This window comes from Nematolebias whitei, chromosome 11 (assembly GCF_014905685.2).
Source record: "Nematolebias whitei isolate Nwh7 chromosome 11, NemWhi1, whole genome shotgun sequence".
NCBI lineage: Eukaryota > Metazoa > Chordata > Actinopteri > Cyprinodontiformes > Rivulidae > Nematolebias > Nematolebias whitei.
The window spans coordinates 18,980,262-18,999,492 of NC_056508.1; the positions used below are offsets into that span (position 1 = coordinate 18,980,262).

General features: G+C 42.8%; 1 protein-coding gene across 4 annotated transcripts in view; it reads left to right on the plus strand.

Moving 5' to 3' along the window:
• Positions 1-19,231, plus strand: part of LOC119417509 (IQ motif and SEC7 domain-containing protein 1) — a 121,031-nt gene that overhangs the window by 48,638 nt on the left and 53,162 nt on the right. For 2 of the 4 annotated variants that reach the window (XM_037684722.1, XM_037684724.1), the window contains exon 1: positions 2,861-3,046. The exons of 1 other annotated variant lie outside the window; for it this stretch is intronic. In XM_037684722.1, coding sequence (XP_037540650.1) covers positions 2,928-3,046 — 119 coding nt within the window. In that variant the 5' untranslated portion in view covers positions 2,861-2,927. Of the gene's footprint in view, positions 1-2,860; positions 3,047-17,438; positions 17,504-19,231 lie in introns of those variants that run through there. One more of the 4 variants, XM_037684723.1, reaches the window with a different exon arrangement.

The following is a 19,231-nucleotide window of genomic DNA, read 5'->3' on the forward strand; positions in this document are numbered from 1 at the left end:
GCGTGTCCCCGACTAGAACACACTCTTGAGTTTTCAAACACCCAGCATATGCAGAACAGAACTGCGCTCCTGTAAAAACCGTTCTCTGACAACCCTTTGTCGTTGCTTCACACTCGTCCCAACACTCTCACTGAGCACTTCCAGCACCGGCGCACAAATTGGCAGGGAACGTGTCATGTGTGGTCGAATTGTTCTTGACCTTTACAGGAGCTCCTCGCTAATGAACTGTCGCCGAGCTCTAGAAGTGCTGTTGGAGGAGCTCGTATCTGAGGAGCGAACCGGTTAAACGTGTGAAGCGCTGTGAGTCAGAGGCCACAACGCTCGGAGCATGGGATAATTTTTAAAATGTTAAGCTTGATTTGGATGTAATGGGACCTGATGGAGTGTGTGCGTGTTGGAAAACTGTACAGGACTTCAGAATCTGTGTGTCAGTCTGCAGAATGAGCACTTCACTGATTACAGACCGACGCAATTACACGTCGGATGAAGTCGTTGTCGGATGATGTGCATATATACAATTACAAAACTCCATAAGTTCATCAACAGAGACACAAATGTGACGATGCTCATCTGTATCAGCTCTCAGGACATGTTCAGCGCCGCACACTGCTGCTTCCAGTGAAACATGTCCTCCTGGGAGCATCAGTATCGGGTTTCTGTCTCCACACTTTAGGAGTGTGTGGCTCTGTTCTTCCTGCACCCTCTCCTGTCTGACTACCATCTTGGTTTGGATGCTGTTACCTGGTGACGGCACCAACAACAGCTCCACCCCTGTTTCACCACAGAGGCACAGAACAGCGCAGCAGTACTTAACTGCCTGAACAGTGGACTCATTCTGAGGCAGTCCTTCCCTCAGAATGATATGAAATACCCAATACTGTTTCTTTAATACGTCTTTATATTTCGCACTTCTCTGGTTTTAGCATCTCTTGGTTTCATGATGCAACATCTGTGCAAGCCATGACTCTCTTAGTTGAGGAATGTAGAAACGGTTCAGAACTTAAATATTCAAAAATGAAAAGGCTCCCTTTTTAATTTCTATCCCCTTCTGCCAATGAAGAAATGGTGAAAGTGTTTGTGTGTGTTGATGTGTGTGTGTGTGTGTTTATTTGTTTGGACCATCGTTAACATATCTTATAAACCACTGAACAGGTTGTTTTAATGAAACTCAAAGTTACTGTTGGGTTAACATCTACCACTGATCCATTTTTTGGAGTCTGCTTCATTCAAGACCGTTGCCATGGCACGACAGCTGCGTGATTAGCACTATTGCCTTACAGCAAGAAGGTCCTTGGTTCGATCCCCGGTTGGACCTGGGGTCTTTCTGTGTGCAGTTTGCATGTTCTCCTCATGTTTGTTTCCTGCTGGTGCCCTGGTTCCTCTCACAGTCCAAAAACATGCACGTTAGTCTGCGTTCAGAAACCCCCCCCTGCAAAAAGATCTGTAATCTCTAATTCTCTATGGGATTTTCCTGGTTAAATAAAGGTTAATAAATATATTTTTTAATGGCTACAACTCGAGCAATTGTGTAGATCTGTGGTTCCCAACCCTGGTCCCTGAGGAACACCATCCTGCATGTTTCAGTTGTTTCTCTGCTCCAACACACCTGACTCAGTGATTTAATTACTTCCTCAAACTCTGCAGAAGCCAGTTAATCACCCATTTATTCAAATCAGGTTGATCTAAACAGGGAAATGAGCAAAACATGCAAGATGATGTTCCTCAAGGACCAGGGTTGAGAACCACAAGATTTACAAAAAAGTGTCATGAGAGTAGCTGAGTGTTATCTCCTATTTCAAATGGACCATGTCTTTAAAATCTTGGCTTTAACTGTTGGAGTAGCCTTTTTAATCTGTTAGCAAAACATTTCATAAATTTCTTGACCTTTTTCAACGAAACTCTCAAAGTAATGACTTTACATCAACAACTGAATAATTCTTGGAGCTACGAGTTGCCACAGCTAAATGAAATTGGCCTTCTGACAAATCGCTGTACATCAGTGAATTTTAGACATTGAGTTAAAAATTCATGTGGTAGTAGCTGAGAGTCCTTCTCAACATGTTTTCAAAGCACTAGCAGATCACGTGAGAACTGCATTTATTGCATGAGACTGCACATAGTCACCCAACATGGTTAAACCTTCTCAGTGTATGCAAAGCTGCGGGCCACATGCATTCCTTCAAGAAAAACTAGCCCTTTTAGTAGATGTTTTTGAGACATGGTGAGCAAACTCTGGAGGCATCTTCATCTGTGTGTCATTGCAGAGACTGACAAACTGTGCTTTTAATGACTCCTTGTAGAAAAATGCACTGATTCCAGCAGAGAGAAGGATGCCAGAGGGATGGATGTGTGTAGAAGAGAGAGGGGGAAAGGGTGGATGAGAGGAAAGAGGGATTGAAACAACAAAAAGGGAGGGGAAAGAGAAGGCATCATGATGAGCCCTACCTCTGACACATCCTCTTGTTTCCATGGAGACCAAGGAGCCAATCGAATGGCCCTGCTGAGGACCGTACTACTGAGAGCAGATAAGAGGGAGGGGAGAGGTGGCTGCAGATGCTCCTGTATGTTTCTGAGTGGCAGCAGAGCTCTTCTCTTACAACTTGTCTCCTTTTTGATTTTACTCATGTGTGGCCGTCACACCGACACTCCTACCTGTGAAGAATCCAAATCATCCTTTGTCCTTTTTGGAATCAAATCTTTATACAAGACAGCTCCTTTAGTTACTAGGCTCCCCACCCTCCTTCTCTAATGCCAGTCCCCCCCCCCCCCCCCATCCTCCTCCTCCCTACCAGCTGCCAGCCTCTTGGATGCTCCACGTTACATCACACACACTGCTCTGTGACAGCCCATGTTTGTGGCAGGGAGGGAGAGAGTGTGAGTGAGCCTGTGTGTGTCCCTCCATTGCGTCCTGTTAACCAGAGAGCAGCATGGACAAGCCAAGCGTATGGCGTGCCGTGGTGAGCAGCACGGACCCCCGGCGAACACGAGACCCCGGGTCCCACCCGAGCAGACCGGGCTCCGCCATGGGCTACCGTCTCTACGACATGTGAGTATAGCATGATAGGTGTGAGCGCGGCGGGGCGGTCAGGAGGGCGTCCCGCCTGGCTGGGTGGAGCGCCCGTTCACAGAGGGTGAGACAGCAGTCCAGCAGAGTCGGAGGAAAACACAGTGCCCACCCCTCCGCTGTTCACGCTGAGTCACCCACGGCTTACAGACCTTTCCACGTCCTCTGTTCGTTCTCTTCCTGTTCTTTGTAAACAACGTCTGTCTCCTGGGGAGGGGCTGCGAGCCGCAACATACGTTTGTGTGAATGGCTCTCTCCCATTTCACTAGGATGAAATCATCATTGTCACATAAAGTGATAACACCTCCGGGTTGTTTTGTATGTGCAAAGCCACCGTCAGGGCTGTGATCACAACAGAGTCATGTGAGGGATTCATCCAGAGCCTCGGCCGGCTGGGAGAAATGACTCATTTCTGGATGATGCTGTGACAGCTCGTACTGGCCACATGAGCGCCCCTGAGCCTCTGCTCTATTATTGTGGGTGGGATTGTGCTCCCGCACGTGATTGCTACGACGTGTATGTGGCGTTGTTGGTATATTTGCTTGTTTGTGTGTGAATTGTGGCTGGGTCTAAGCTGTTATTCTGGGATGGCAATGAATCAAATCCTCACTGGCATTTTGTGCAATGCTTCCATTTCTGCAGAGGTGAATTGTGTGTCAACCCTGCAGCGCTGACAAATATTTCCTAATTTTTAGATTACTCCACTGACGTTTATTGCTGGTGTGTATTCTCTGCACCATGGCCGGTAGATGAATATGCTTGTTTCGTCTTCATTTGTCTGCAGTGGTACTCTCACATGTGTTTCAAGCCCGCATCACTACTCTAGAATATGTACACAGGTGTATTTTTACACATGTAGTTAACAGCTAATGTGTAAAGTTAAGACTGAATCACCCTGAGGATCAGCTACATTAATGAGCGTGAAACATTCAAGGGTCTCTACTGAGGCTGCCTGTCGTCTGTTTCTTGTGTACCGTATACAATAATGCATTAAAGCATTCGTCCCAGTCTTGGGTTTAAAATGTAAAAGGAGGATTTTACAGCTTGTATCAGTTGTAAACCTCCTAGACGGAGCCACTGTAAATGCATTGAAGAATTCATGAATTTGTTCACCATTTTCACGACCCCACAGCTTTGAAATAAAAATGTACAGAAACATCAAGATTTGTTGCTTTATTGGAAATGGTTGGCTACGACTTTTGATGGCGGAAATTTAAAATGGATGCAATTTAAAAACTAACAAACAAAACCTGTGATATTCGCATCAGTGGGATTTTGGTAAAACGAGAAAGAACAACCAAACCCTCTCTGGAGCTCTACAGCTGAGGTGAACTTCACGTCATTGGAAGGTTATACAGAAGTTCAGAAGTTAGATTTAAATACCTGATGTACAGTTTTGATATTTTTAACAGTTTTTACATCATGATAGTTTACTTTTTATGAGTTTTTGACATTTTTGCTTTGAAATTTTCAATGACTGTTGATGTCACAGATTTTTGAGCTGTTTTAAATGTTTCCATATTTTGCAAGCAGACTCTTCTAGTCTCACATCCTTCTTAGAACACAAATTATTCATCTTGAGATTTTCTTCCAAATTCCCTCAGAGTGCAGAGAGCCCACCCTATGCCCTCTTTATACTTCAGTTAGCTCAAATATCTCTCTTCAAAACAGTCAGTGAAGGAACTTTCTAACCTGCCATATCTCCAACATAGAAACCTTCAGAAACCAACTCTTACATAAAAAAGTTCATTGAAATGAAGAGTCCAGTCTGTATTCTCCTCTCTCTGGCTGCTCAAAATTAAAGATGGCGGCCACGTTCCACTCAGATGTGTGTCCAGATACGAAGCAGGCTGATCAGCTCCGAAAGAGGCGTGGAGCATAACTCAGCTGGGTGGATGTGGAGCGTAACACATTAAGTGCGTGTCGGACGTCCGTAACACTGCAACTTACTTTGTACCACTTTGCTTGGTGGCACAGAGGCGCACCAGAGGTGGGCTGTCTTCGACCCCCAACATCTCTTCACCTCGGTGCGTCTTCTGAACGGACCAAGGCGGCCTGGATACGTTTCAGTCCCAGACTGAGTCTTCTTGTGAAAGAACCAAGCCACATGCGAGACCATCAATCTTCTGCTTCTCACAGCTCAAGAACTTTCTTATAGTTTCTGCAGAGCAACCATTTGTTCAATACTTGGTTTTTGACTGATTTTCTGTTGAGTTTGCTGTCCGGGAGTGACAGACGCAGGTTAACATGGTGGCCATAATGATCCACTGGCACCAGCTTTAACATGGTTTTTTTAATCTTGTTCTTTTTACATATCTGATGCAGTTTATATGTCAAAATGTGTTTTTCTTTTCTAACTGAAATTTTTAGTAGTTGGTTGTAGTTTAATTTCTTGTAGTTGCACAGGAAGCAATTAGACCTCTTATATTCCCATCTGTGGTTTGAGACGGTAGCTGACTTCCTCCTTCCTCCACTGTTTCTCTTAAAGAGCTCCAGCCGTGCCAAGTCACGTGACTGATTCATGGGACAGGTGAAGTCTCGAGCTGATCGATGACTCATTGAAACTTTGGCTGCTTCGGGACGGAGGAGATGGCAGATTGAGACCTGTGTGTGGGATGTTCTTTCTTTCAATCTGTCTCAGGGTCATTGTCTCACCAATACTGTCTAAATAAGAAGCTGCAGTTTGTTGGGTCTATTAGGTTGTAACCGTGGTTTTATCAGCTATTTGCCCCTTTTGATTTTCCTTCAGCGCTGCAGGGCCAGGAAAGGAGAGGTGCTCTGGGTTTCGTCAAAGACTTTTTTCACCTTTAAAGGCTACTACACTTCACTGCTCTGACCTACAGAGAAACATGAGCTGTCCTTCTAGGCGTCTACATTTAAAGCTTCCTGCAACGTGTATGTTCTGTTTAGTACCACTAAATATGAAAAAGTACATCTTACTCCTTAAATAGGTGTTCAAAATAGACTTTTTATGACCCTGCAGAAACCCTGGAGAATATTTTTAGTATGGTAAATCATGTTTCTGCATCTTGAAAACATGCAATCATCTAAACTTAGCACGAAAAGAAAGGAAATTTGTGTTCAGCTGATTATTTCTTTGTCGTAATACTTCTTGGTAATAAATCTTGTACCATTGGAAAGCCTGACTATTTCCCCTAAAATGCCACGTTTGTAAGGGAAATGCTTTTGTGGGTTGGGACCATGAAGAACTTGCCAAATCTCTGCTGATGACAAACAACTTATTTTGCTTTTTTTTTTAGCTGTGGTATCTCCAGTGAGCAACATTTAGGTGGAAATAAACAGTCTTTCCAACAAGATAACATTTATTACAAAGAAGTATTGTTACAGAGATGGTCAACAAGTAATAAATGTCCTAACTTTTAGTGCTGTTTGTTTAGGTCATTGTATGTTTTAGCATCACCGCAAACATATTTTCCAGGGTTCCTGCAGGGTCATAAAAGTCTTAAATTCCATCTTCTAAATTTTAAGACTTGGTTGTAAATATATCCAGATTTTCCAGTTTAGGTCTTAAAATATTCTCAGTCAGGTCCTAAATGTGTGCATTCATTGCTTTTTTCCATGAACGGTTAAGTTCTGCGCTCTCAGCATTCATTTGTTCTCTGTTCTGTGGTTCCGTCTGGTTGAAATCAAACTAAAATCCCATCATGCAACAGTCCGGTCATTCATTGACATTCAGCTGCAAATTAATCCAGTTTGTTGTAGGGTTTTTTTTTTTTTTTGGACAATTTGGATTGAATTTGAATGAAAGGCAATCATGTTAATTTCTTAGAGAGAAATTTTACAGACGTATTCTTCGTAATTCATGCACAGGTCTTAAATTTGAATCACACTGGCCTCTAGAACATCTCATAGTCTTAAATTAATCTAAAATTCGCATTCCAAATTAAAAATATCCCTGTTAATCCTCCTGCTCATCAATTGTTTATATGAAAATGGTTTAGTAATTGTGTGTAGGCTCACTATTGTTATCCGTGATATCAATCAGGAGTGTTTATGCATTCCTACAAGCATCAATCACTTGATTTAGTCATATTCAAGCATACAGTGCTTTAAACATCTGCAGCTCTAATACCCTTCAGTGGGATAATGTCAGAAGGAACCTGTGTCAGAAACTCGTTGCAGCCGGAGCGCCCTTGTTTTCTCCAATACGAGCCGAGACATTTAAAATGCCTCGCTCCTGTTTAGATGACGCCAGCGCTGGTAAAAAGGAGACTGCGTCATCGGAGCTGTGACGCACCGAAGGCACATTCTTTCACTATGAGCCTTTGACAGCAGCGTGTGCACAAACTGAAGGGGAGCACAGAGCGCTCTGAATATGCCTCCGCTGCAGACTGCAACCATTGCATGCATGGTCCGATTGCATAAGACAGCAGCAGACGGGGTGGTGCAGCGTCCAGAACAGGGGCTGTCTACTCACGTGGAATGAGTCACTTAAAGCAGATACGAGTTGTTTGGATGCTCATCATGATTACTCATGAGTTTGATATCGGCACTAACTTTCCATTCTAGTACACGACTGCTTCCATGCTGCACAATGAGCTTCATCAGATTTAGAGCATCGCTATTTTTTTTATGGAGCCAAGGACTCAATAATGCAGGGGTGCTCAACTTTTTTGCACCATGGACCAGTTTTATGCAAGACAGTTTTTCCACAGACCAGCTGCAGGCATGTGAATGTGAGGGGACGTCCCGCACATAACAAAACACAATAAAGGTGCATCATATATAATTTAAATATGATCCCGGTAGTTGGGAACCCCTGCTATAAGGCATCTCTTGATTGATTTTCTGCTTCTGACTTTAGCAGGACCATCACTCCTTCCTTTGACCTCCTCTTCCATCAATAATCATTTGGACAAAATAAAATACATTAAGATAAAATATGGCTTCACTTCACTGCTGTGTTTTGTCTCGGCAGGTGAAAAAACGAACACAACCCCCGTTTATCTTTTTTCTGCTTAGACAACACTTTAGCTTTTGCTGAAATAGCACCGATTCTCCTCCAGCTCGGAGCAACTCGGCTGCACATCTCAGGTCTGGCTCTCTGCTTCCAGTGGCCAAGTTTGCTGCTGAGGCTGGGTCAGTCATGTGGAAAGATGTTCCAACCAGCAGGAGCTGCAGGCCTCTCACCAGGAACATCTCTCTGAGTTAAACTTTCCCCAGGGGAGGAGCGCTCGCTGATGCGTTTGTGGTTTTAAAACGGCTCGTAGTGAGCCCCTGCCTTTGCCAGTGGCAACATCAGAAGCGACGGTGCCGAGCAGAGTGCGGCGCAGGGGAAGTGGATCCATCTCCAGAACATTTTGTTCTTGTGGCAGGAATAAAGATGGATGTGAGGATGTGTTGATCAGCTGCTAAGTTACGTAATGAGAATGGCAAGCTGTCAGCAAGCATGTTATTTTACATTTTTAATCTTTTCTGCACTCTTTTAAAAGTGATTTAAAGGTGAAACGATCAAACAAATCACATACCGATGGATCCTGACTTTTAATTATAGATTTTCATGTGTAGGTTCCGAGTCTGCACACATTCAGCAGATCAAATGAAGGAATGTTAAAAGAATCGAGCTGCTCTTTCAGTTTGGCTACAGACTGTGTACCGTACTTTCCATTAGGGGTGCACCGATAAATTGGCAAGCCGATTTATCGGCGCCAATTTCCTTAATTTTGGGAAATCGGAAATCGGCCGATACGTGCATGAGAAACCGATTTTACAGATTTTTTTAGTCTGAACTTCATTTACATGTCAGAGCACTACCTCATGGCCAGTTAAAACAAGTTTGTATTGTTTCTAGGATATTGTTCAAGGGTATGTTTTTCAATAAAATAAAATTAGAAAATTAAAGGTGCATTGTGACCTTAACACCTGACAGTGTCGCTTATAAAACAAAATCGCTATTGGCCAAAATCGGAATCAGAAGATCAGACTTTTTAGAAATCGGTGATCGGAGATCGGCCAGAAAACTGCAATCGGTGCACCCCTACTTTCCATCGTACACGCCACACCGCCGTATAAGTTGCATCTATTATGTGTCGCCGCTGATGCGTCGTGTGTGTTATGCTTCACTGCTGACCACCCGGAAACGTGGGCCGGTGTTGTGCCAAAAATTGATTGGCTGCCAAATGGTGGCCACGGGAGGACTTTAACAAGAATTTAACAAGATTAACACTTAAAAACAATTATTTGTTTGCTCAACTTTATAGCAAAGGTGTGTCTCAGTTGAACTTTTCCATAATAAATGCACTTTAATGGTCAAATCAGCTGCATTTTGCCTGGGCGGTGAAATTCAGCTGGTTTGACATTTGCTGCAGGAGTTCTGGAGCGAGACGAAGGTGGTTTGGTATGGCAAGCCAAGTGTCTCATTAATAGCCACTTTTACCTACTAGTGAGACACTTGGCTTCCCATTTTACTCGAGCGCCTTCCAGCGGCTGAAAATGTCAGTGATCAACATTTTCCATGTCAGAATGAATGAAATCATCAAATCTCAGCCAAAAATTAGGATTATAAATATGGAAAAATAACATAAAAAAGTCACTTCACTGTATAAGTCGCAGGACATGCTAATTTATGCAAAAAGGTGTGACGTAGACAGCAAAAAGTATGGTACATTTGTCAGATCCAGCTTGTTGTGATGACTGATGTACTGTCAGGTCTGAAAGTGTGCGGCGGGTAACGGGCATCCCTTTAGGGCTTCTAGGCCTTTGATTTCTTCCTGGTTTTATATCCTCATGTTCTTTTTTCTCTCTCTTTCTTCTATCTCTGCGGCTCACAGCTGTACACCACACTGTCTTCATGTAAACCCTTTCATAACTTCCACCTAAGATTCACTCGCCTGTAAAACGATGTTCTCTCCCCTCTGCAGTAAGAACAAATCTGCCATGGTAATGGGGAACCGCTCAGCCTCTGCGGTATCTTTGATGTGGTTTGAATCAGGAATGGTTGGGTTATCTGATGCAGTCTGAGGAAATCACCAGCCGTGTTAGACTCCTCGTTCTGTCGGATCGCACCATAAACCAGCTCGTCTTCGATCCGCCACCAGGGGGGGAGCTTTTCTCACACATTCTTTCAGGCTCTGCCCTTTACATACTTTAATATGAGCTCAGGCTCTCATATTGTAGCTATAATGATTCTTAAGAGCTTGTGTTCATTTCCTTATATATAGTTTAAAGTAAATTTACTGTAAGCCTTTGAGGTAGAATCGGGGTGTAGGGTTTTTGTCCACTTGCTTTCCTTCCTGCTCTTCGGCTGCCTCGTTCTCTGCAGCAGCTCATTTTAGATTGATGTGTTTATTGACTCGGTCCCGCTCAGAGCCGGCCATCCTCAGCTCCTCAGGGCAAATCATCCCTGTCAATGTGTAATATCAGCATTTATTACCATACAGCAGCATAATGCAGCGCATCGGACAAACTTGAAACTGGTCACAAAGCTTTTCTCTTTTCCCTTTTTCTTTCAAAGGAAGCCATTTGTTCAGATTGATTACTGACCAGGCTTGATGGCCTTTTGATGTCTGAAGCGGGCAGGATTGGTATTGATCCACCTGCAGTGCAGAGGGGGTTTTAGTCGGAGGAACAAAAGATTAAACATCTGTCAGCGTTTTATATTTTCACTGTATTTTTCTTATAAATTGGCTTACAGACAGATTCTTTTGAAAGCTTTATGTGACTGGTATGATTTATAACTTTCAGTATGGTCTCGTCTGGCACTGTTTCCCATTACTGATACTGACCACCCATCTAAAATAATGGCCAAAGGCTGAGGCTAATTACTGGATGGTCAAGGCACCGACCTGGAATCGTGGAGCTGCATCGACTCGCATTGATCAAGCATCATTCCTCTTCCTTCACGTATTTCTGCTGCTAGACTCTTTCTTTCTGTACCGTTGTAAATTAGAAGGGTACTTCAGAAAATGTCCACACTTTCAGTTAGTTTCTTTTTAAAAGCCGCACCAAAATGTGAAGATTTGTCCTTCGCCCATGCTTCATTTCTTCGCCAATACCTGGCCAAATGACTCTTGCACAGCAAGATAAAACGAGCCATTTTCATTACTCGTAACGTCCGGAAACTTTATTTTTAATTGGATAGAAAGAAAGTGTCTTTACCTTTAACCTAATGTCATTTTTGAAAATCTTTTTAGCCACAGATATCGTCATATCCATATATACTGTAAATCATTTTTTAAATTGTCTATGTTATTATGCAGATAATCTTTTTATACAAAGATATGCCTGCTTATTGCGCTCATGGGTAATTTGAACCCGTTATCAGAATTAGAATCGGCTTTATTGTCATTGCACCAAAGTGCAACAAAATTATCTTTCTGTGCAGCCTGTCCGAGAAAAACATAAACATACAGACATGGGGAGACGGAGGTGACTGCGGCCGCCGGCTTCAGGAGGCGCAGCCCTTTTTTCAAATAAGGAAAAATAAACAGGATGGGGGAGTGTAGTTGTAAAAAAATTCAAATCTCCACTGTGTCCTACACGAGACACGGCGTGAAAGTTGCAACAAAAATGACCTCAGCACATAAACAGCAACATACTGATGACATCATAATACATTTATGCATGCGGAGGCCGACAAGGGCAGTGAGTTGTCCGAGGACACTGTCATAAAGTTCCATAGTCCTGAACGTGGCACAGTGTCTATCAGCCGGCTCAGCTCTGACACAGATCTACAGATGTCCTCGGGAGGGGAACGATAGGGGAGAGGGGGGGGGGGGGGGAGCTTCTCGTTCACATAAACAACCAAGAGAAGTTTGAGATAGCTGGCCAATTCAAGGCCGAGTGGGGAAACCAAATTCAGATAGCACTATTATTTTGGGTCAGTCAGCCTCTGCTTGAATTTTCATGTCTGCCTTCATAGTTCTGCTCGTACGTCTCACTGGTGATTCCAAACAGCCTAATTTTGTGGTCACACCACCAGACTGAGCTTGTAGTCTTCTTCTCCAAGGTCGATTCCTTCCTGCCAGTGAGTCCCAGGAGCCACAAGTGGACTGCAATTCAAGGCAGGCAGCCTCTCAATTGCCAGAACGGCTGCTGCCGTCTTCCGAGTTTGTCGATATGCCAGATACCCACCAACTCCAAAAAGCAGAAATCCGGTTATCATAAATCCATTATGTACGTGGGTAGAAGTGTAGAAACCAAAGTCATGAGCTAGCCTGACTGCAGGTATGGGCAACATTTTTTCAAAGGGCCAAACAGAAATTTGAAGCGGTCAAAGGGGCACATAGAGAAATTAAAAATACATTTTACTTAAAACAGTTGTAACATGGTTAGTGTGCTTAATAAAAATATGACTCCCAATACTTTAAAAATATGACTTTCTTTATGTTGTATGTGACAACATATTTGTTTAAATTTGCAAAAATTAAGTTACATGTTTGATTTTTGGAGTCTTCAAGGTTCAGTCTAGTTCTGAAAACACAACTTAATAAAAGGTTTTAGTCTAACTTAAATATCTAAGTGTTTTTGATGTATTTGTCGAAGATGTTTAATTTAGAGTGTCAGAATTTCTTTGTCATACATGTGGTACATGTGATGGAACGAAATTGTGTACCCAGTGTCCCAATTACATCCAACAAAAGTATAAAATGTAAAAGAAAAACAGTATTAAGATCTAAGATATGAACTAAGAAAACATTTAACTAAAAATACACTAAACACTAGTAGCATAAAAAACAATATGCCGAACAGCAGCACGAACATGAGTCTGTGTGAGCAGATGAGCATGAATGAACACAGCAACATGAAACGGATCCGTCATCCTTAAGTTCCTCAAGTTCATTCCTTAAGTTTCATTGTTAAAATGCAGGTATATCATCAACATATTTAAAAGTTTCCTTTCAATTAAGGATATTGGGACCTGGATGGAAATTGTCTAAGGGCCACTTTTGACCCTCTGGCCACATGTTGTTCACATCTGCCTTAATTGCTAATGCTAACAGTAATGCTAACTATTTGTAGGATTGTCCCACCTTTCTGCTACACTTAGTTTAATTTTTGTGTTAAGATACTAAAGAATGTCTGATCACATATTTGAGATTTCTCTCTCTTCATGGCTGGAAGAAAAAAAAAAAAAAAAAATTTTATAAAAAATTCTTTAGTATATTAATATAAAAATTTATATATAAAGATTTACTCACCTTATTTTCACCCTTAGCCTTTAAGAGCACAACAGAAAACTGTCTTGCTGCTTCTGTTGGACTGTTTTCTCTCTCGTTCCACAATTGATCCATTCTTGTTTTTCCCCACATGATCTTTTTGTGCCATCATTCTTGAGGCCCCTGTTCTTCTGTTTTAAGATGATATTTGCAGATTTTTTTTAAAGGTATGAACGTTGTATCTGTTTTTTTTTTTTGTTTGTTTGTTTTTTACGTTTTCTTTTTTATCAACCGTTTCAGAATCAGAATAAGCTTTACTGTCATTGCACAGTTAAGTACAACAAAATTACGTTCCGTACAGCCGTCCTAAAGCTGGACGGAAGTGTACAGGGGCTGTAGCTTCTAAGAAGTGCTGCCCTTATTGCTTAGATAGAAAAAGGGAAGACAACATAAGGAGCGAGAGGTATTTAAAAAAAACAACAGATCTCTCACTCCGTGTCCTTGACAGGACATGGTTTAAGGTATCAAAAAAATCTACCCCAGCAAGCAACGTAGATAAACACAATACATATGCAGGGAGGACAAGACTGTGAGATTTGTCCATGAGCACTTCCAGATAGTTTCCATAGTCCTGATAAGATGTTACATTTCTGTTTTCATCTATTTATTTTCCACCTGTTTATTATTGCCCACCACCAAATGTGAACAGTGAAAATGTTTTGACCTGTGTGTGTCCATTTGTCTGTAGTGTTAGCTAAATACCTCAGATACTACAGGACTGGGTGTACAGCTGCAAATGATTCACTTTTGAACTCACTCCAATTTCAAATGGCCACCATAACTAATTAAGATTAGCCAAAACATAAAATGGCTATAAGTCAGTCGACTTGACAGATATTGAGTAGTTCAGATTTATCCGCTAGACATACTCCGAGGGATAAAAATATAATTTTAGTCCCCAAATCTTCAATGAATTTAGCTCTAAAACACATTTCTTCTTTACAAAAGAGAAATGTAACGACGGCACGACTGCCGTCACGAGTCATCACTGTGAACAAAAAGCTGTTGTGCGCTTTTGAAAACAGATTTTTAACCGCAGTCACCTATTTTTGGCTTGAATATCTGCTTTAATCAGAGCTATATTTGTTATTTCTTCCCGTACGGGGTGGTAATAATTGCTTTTCTCTGCCTCTGACAGACAGAAGTGTGCTTGTCTGACAGACACAGCAGAGTTTCCACGTGCACCCACCAGTGAAGGTAAACATGACACGAGTCTCTGCAGCACGACTGCCGTCACCGAGTCATCACTGTGAACAAAAAGCTATTGTGTGCTTTTGAAAACAGATTTTTAACCGCAGTCACCTATTTTTTTTTATAATTTTCATTTGTGGTTACTGGATTTTTTTTGGTAATCTCCAGATCATTCTCCAAACGTGTTCTGTCGAACAAACAAAACTTGTGTGTCTGCCGTTTGTGCATCCTTATGATCAGTTGAACACGTTTTAATGAATCTCCCAGAAAGTAATTCTTGGACGTTCATCTACAACTGATTCACGTCTAAAGTCAACCTGGTTCAATTCAAGATGGCAGCCACAGCCAATCAGCAAATTAAATAAAATGGCTAAAACTCAGCTAAAGTTAGAGATGTCGAGCTACAGTTTGGTGTGGTAGTAGAGTTGCATTTGGGCCCAAAAAGTCCGACCCGCCCCGGCCCCGGCCCCAGCCCTGAACCCCATTCGACCTGACAAATTGACAGTAATTACAGGTCCCCCCCCCCCCCCCCCCAACATTTTACATTAAGCTTTGACCGCTTATAGCTATTAACGGTCGGTGGATGTGCGCGGCTGAGGGGGCAGAAGGCTGGAGCTGAGGGGGTGTTTGTTTTTTCCTGGTCGTCAAAGCGCATTAAATCTCTGCTTCTGCATGCATTCTGCATTATTCGGACATGGAACCTGCTCTGACATGTCGGATATTTTGTGATCTCACCATTTTGGGTCGTCGGCCGCGCACGTTCGCTGAGTGCAGCGACTGAATGAACGTCCATTTGGGCTCATGGATCGCTGGCAGTAGTCCATCTGAAGCTTAACTCAACTTTTTACCTCCTTCAAGGCCGGTCAGTGCGCAGACAAATGTCCGCGTGTGGCAGATGATTATATGGCAAGCCATGTTGCCATATAATTGGATCGTCAGCTGTGTGTGTCCGCTGACGCAATCAAAAGCCCAACACTGACCCAGCCCGCACATTAAGCACATTATTGCCTCTTTTCCACCGCTCCTCTTCAGCCTGATTCGGCTCGGTTTGGTACAGTTTAGCGCTTTTCCACTGTCATTTTTTTGTGGAACTGGACCCTTTTTTTGTCCCTGCTTCTCTGGTGGGACCAAGCGAGCTGAGCCGGCACCTAACCGTAACTTCAGAACACTGTCGGTCACTGATTGGTCAGGGGGAGGAGTCATATTCACTGAGAAACTTTCCAAACAACTCGATCCGCCATGTTTTTAGCCCGCCATGGAGCATATTCCATTATGACTCAACACGGCCCTAATCTGGGTCGGGCCGGGCTCCAGGTTCATGTTAGAAATGACAGCTCTACATGGTGGTAGTTGAGCATCAACCCAAACACCCATTTAGAGCTCTACACATTCCAGGACATCTTTGTTTAAAAAATTCACATTACATTCCAAGATATTGTTTATACCCAGAAGATCTGCTCTTTTACTAAAACTCATTTAAAACAGAAATTAAATCCACTTTTAACAACCAGAAATTGTCCCTAAGCCCATTTTTTTCACCTAAATCACTGAACGAGAAGAATATAAAAGACTCTCAGAGGTGTGTGGACAGTTTTTGTCCACTTTCTGTGAGATGTGTGTTAATGAGGCCTAAGTTGTGACAAAGACCTGATGAATGGTGTTGGGATGAATTAATTCCTCCGTGCTTCCTGCTGTTCCGTCTCTCAGTATAGCCTTTGTCTCGTCTCGCTGTGAGTTGAGCGAAAAGACCCATGTGGCGATTGACTTGTCAGACCAGACAGATCGAACGACACCAACGAGCGTGTTAACGTGCAAATGACGTTAAAACACGTTTGTCTTTTGTTACATCGCTTGTTGCAGTTGTGTGCTTGTGTAAATTTGTGATATTTGGAGTGCGTTTGTGCACACCAAGAGAGAGGCTGAATATTGATGAGAGGCCCTTCCACTCGTTTGCCATGACTGCTGGGCGACGGAGAGGCAGCAAAAGAACAGGGCTCGTGTTCAAATGCAAAACTCTCCCTTCGCCGATGCAGGCTTGGAAAAACTGGCCTTTAAAAGCCCCAATGTTACATTTAACTGCATTGTTTCTGCGCCTTACAGCCCAATTCTGCCCATAACTCATTTTAAGGAGCTTATCCCCCCCACCACCACCACCACCACCAAACAGTCTGGTTGGGTTTTAATTGAATGCTTCCATTACCTCCAGGAGTCTTAATACAGCAGATTTTTCCTTTCCTTTACAAAAAGAGGCTACATTTATTTAACCAAAGCCTGTGCATTAGCTCATGTGGTCATGCACCACTGCAGCACCTCCTCCCTGGTAAAAAACCAACCAATCGCAGACGGCTCAGCTTCCATTCGAAGCTTCAGTAGTACGATAGTGTTGCCTGGTAACCAGAATCGGCACATTTCTCGGAGGTCCTGCGTGGATGGTTGTAGCAGGACTGGGGGAGAGGGAGACAGGAAGACGGAGAGGGTCCGGGATGAAGAGAGAGCAACGTGCTGGGAGTGAGGAGGAGAAAAATCTTTCACCTTGTCAGAAAGTTTGTTCTTGTAGCAGAAGAGAGTGAGTTTTGGAGAATCCCTTCCTTGTTCTGAAGCTTTTCCACGTTCCTCTACCTGTGCCTCCTACAAAGGTGCAGAGCTTCGTGAGACCCCCCCAGAGGGTCTGAGCGCTGAGGACAAACCGGCTGACCTGAATAAGAGTTAAAGCAGAGCTGGAGCATCCAGCCTATTTCAGGAGGGAGGATCCCAGACGTTCATAGCTCTCTGTTCGGTTCTGGAGGATTCCTGATGGTTTTCTGGGCTGGGTGATGACTGAGAAACGTCCAGGACTTATGTGGTGGTTCTGGGCGGGTTTAAACCACTCGGGCTGTCATCCAGAGGCAGTGGTGAGAAGCTGGAGCTCGAGAGGTCTTGGATTTACCGGCTGAAAAATGTAAAATATTGTTGGATGACACTGAGGTTCACCTCGTTGATCGTCTGATGTGAGGATGTGGAAGTTTAAAGCGTTTTGCCTGGACTATTGGCACGTGCTGTGCCTGCACCCCCACAACAACTTTTACAAGAGGTATGTTTATGCTGTCGGTTGTTTTTCCTCCTTGTTCTGCGACTTGCAAGCGTTTCTCTGCTGCCTCGTGTGCTGACGTGCCTCCTACAGTTTCAATACAGTTTAAACAAACTACAATTACTTGACTGTTCGGGAGACTTTCTGCTGGGAACAGAGCTGTCTTAATGGAAGAAATAAGCTGGTTTAAATGTTAAATAAATCAGATTTTAGACTTTTTTTATTCTGAGAACCTTGTTTAAATAACTTTGTCATTGTGCAGTGTCGGCGCTGCTTGTTCTGAGTTGAGTGGCCTGGATTTATTTTTATCTGTCCCACTGGGACCTCTCCATGTTCCCCTCTTTCTCTGGGCAATCAATGCCTGATTTTTGACATTGGCTTTAAAGCTCACTTTATCAATAATGAGAACGATTCCGTCATTTTTCTTTCCCGGTATAGATTTGATTGGATGTCTTTCATCCAAGGTTTCAGCCTGTAAATTTCAGCAGCCAAACCTGCAAAGGACTCAGCTACAAGATCATATATATAGTTCCCTGTTTACCAAAATAAACCTCGTCACACCTTGCGGGATTGTTGAGATGTGCATCTTCTCATCTCGTTTTCTTTGTGGCTACCCTGTAACAAAAGACAGATGTGTGATGCTCCAGATGTACTTTGAGTTGTTTTGTTCAAAGCTATCATCCCAGGTTATCCTTTGTATAAAGAAAACACAGGCATTTGTCAATTTCTCCAGATAAAAAACAGTTCTGTAATGGTTGGGTGGTTTGATGGTCCATATGTCATTTTCAGCCTCAGAGGGTTGTGGTTTGACTGAATTCTTACCTCTGTTTCAGATTAACATTTAAAGACTAAATGTTATAGTTAAAACAGACTTTTTCTTAAACATCTCTGCCGAATTATCTTCCTTACAACATCAAAGATACCTAAAGGATTACATTTGCATAAGTTTCTTTCACACACTACCCGTCGTGCAGATGTTTGAAGCATGGGACAGGACATTTGAAAATTAGATGCTGCCATCTGTATGCTAATGTGCTCTCACATATTGCACACACACACACACACACATGCACACACACTGTTTAATTAGATGCTAGTATTCTGAAAATAGGGTGTGTTTTCATGATTTATTAATAACGCAGCATCTTTAGCTTTCCCTTCAGGGAATCCCTCGTGTAGGCGCCACCTTGTATCATGTTTATTGGGGAAATTAAAATAATTAACTAAAGGGAGGTTCTGTGGAAAACCTATGAACAAATATCTGTTATAAACTAAGGTTGAAGAAATGGTTTATTTGTGACTAAATTGCAAACGAACAGCTAGTCTGAGCTAGTGACTAGTCTAAGCTAAAGGTTAGTCAGAGCTAACAGCTAGTTCAGTTCCATTCACTTCAGTTTATTTATATAGTGTCACGTCACAACAGAAGTTATCTCAGGGACAAAAACATTTGCATACATTATAAATGCCCAAGTTATCTATCTAAGGAAGGAAGCCAGCAGACACGTTGAGTCTTCATTTTGTCACGGTCTCCCATGCTGAGCAAGCACAAAGGAGACAGTGGAAAGGAAAAACTCCCTCATAATAGGAAGAACCCTCCAGCAGAACCAGGCTCAGGACAAGCGGCCATCTACTTTGACTGGCTGGGTCTGAGTCTGAGCTTACAGCCTGTCTAAGCTAATGACTAGTCTAAGCTAAAGGTTAGTCTGAGTTAACAGCTAGTCTGAGCTAACG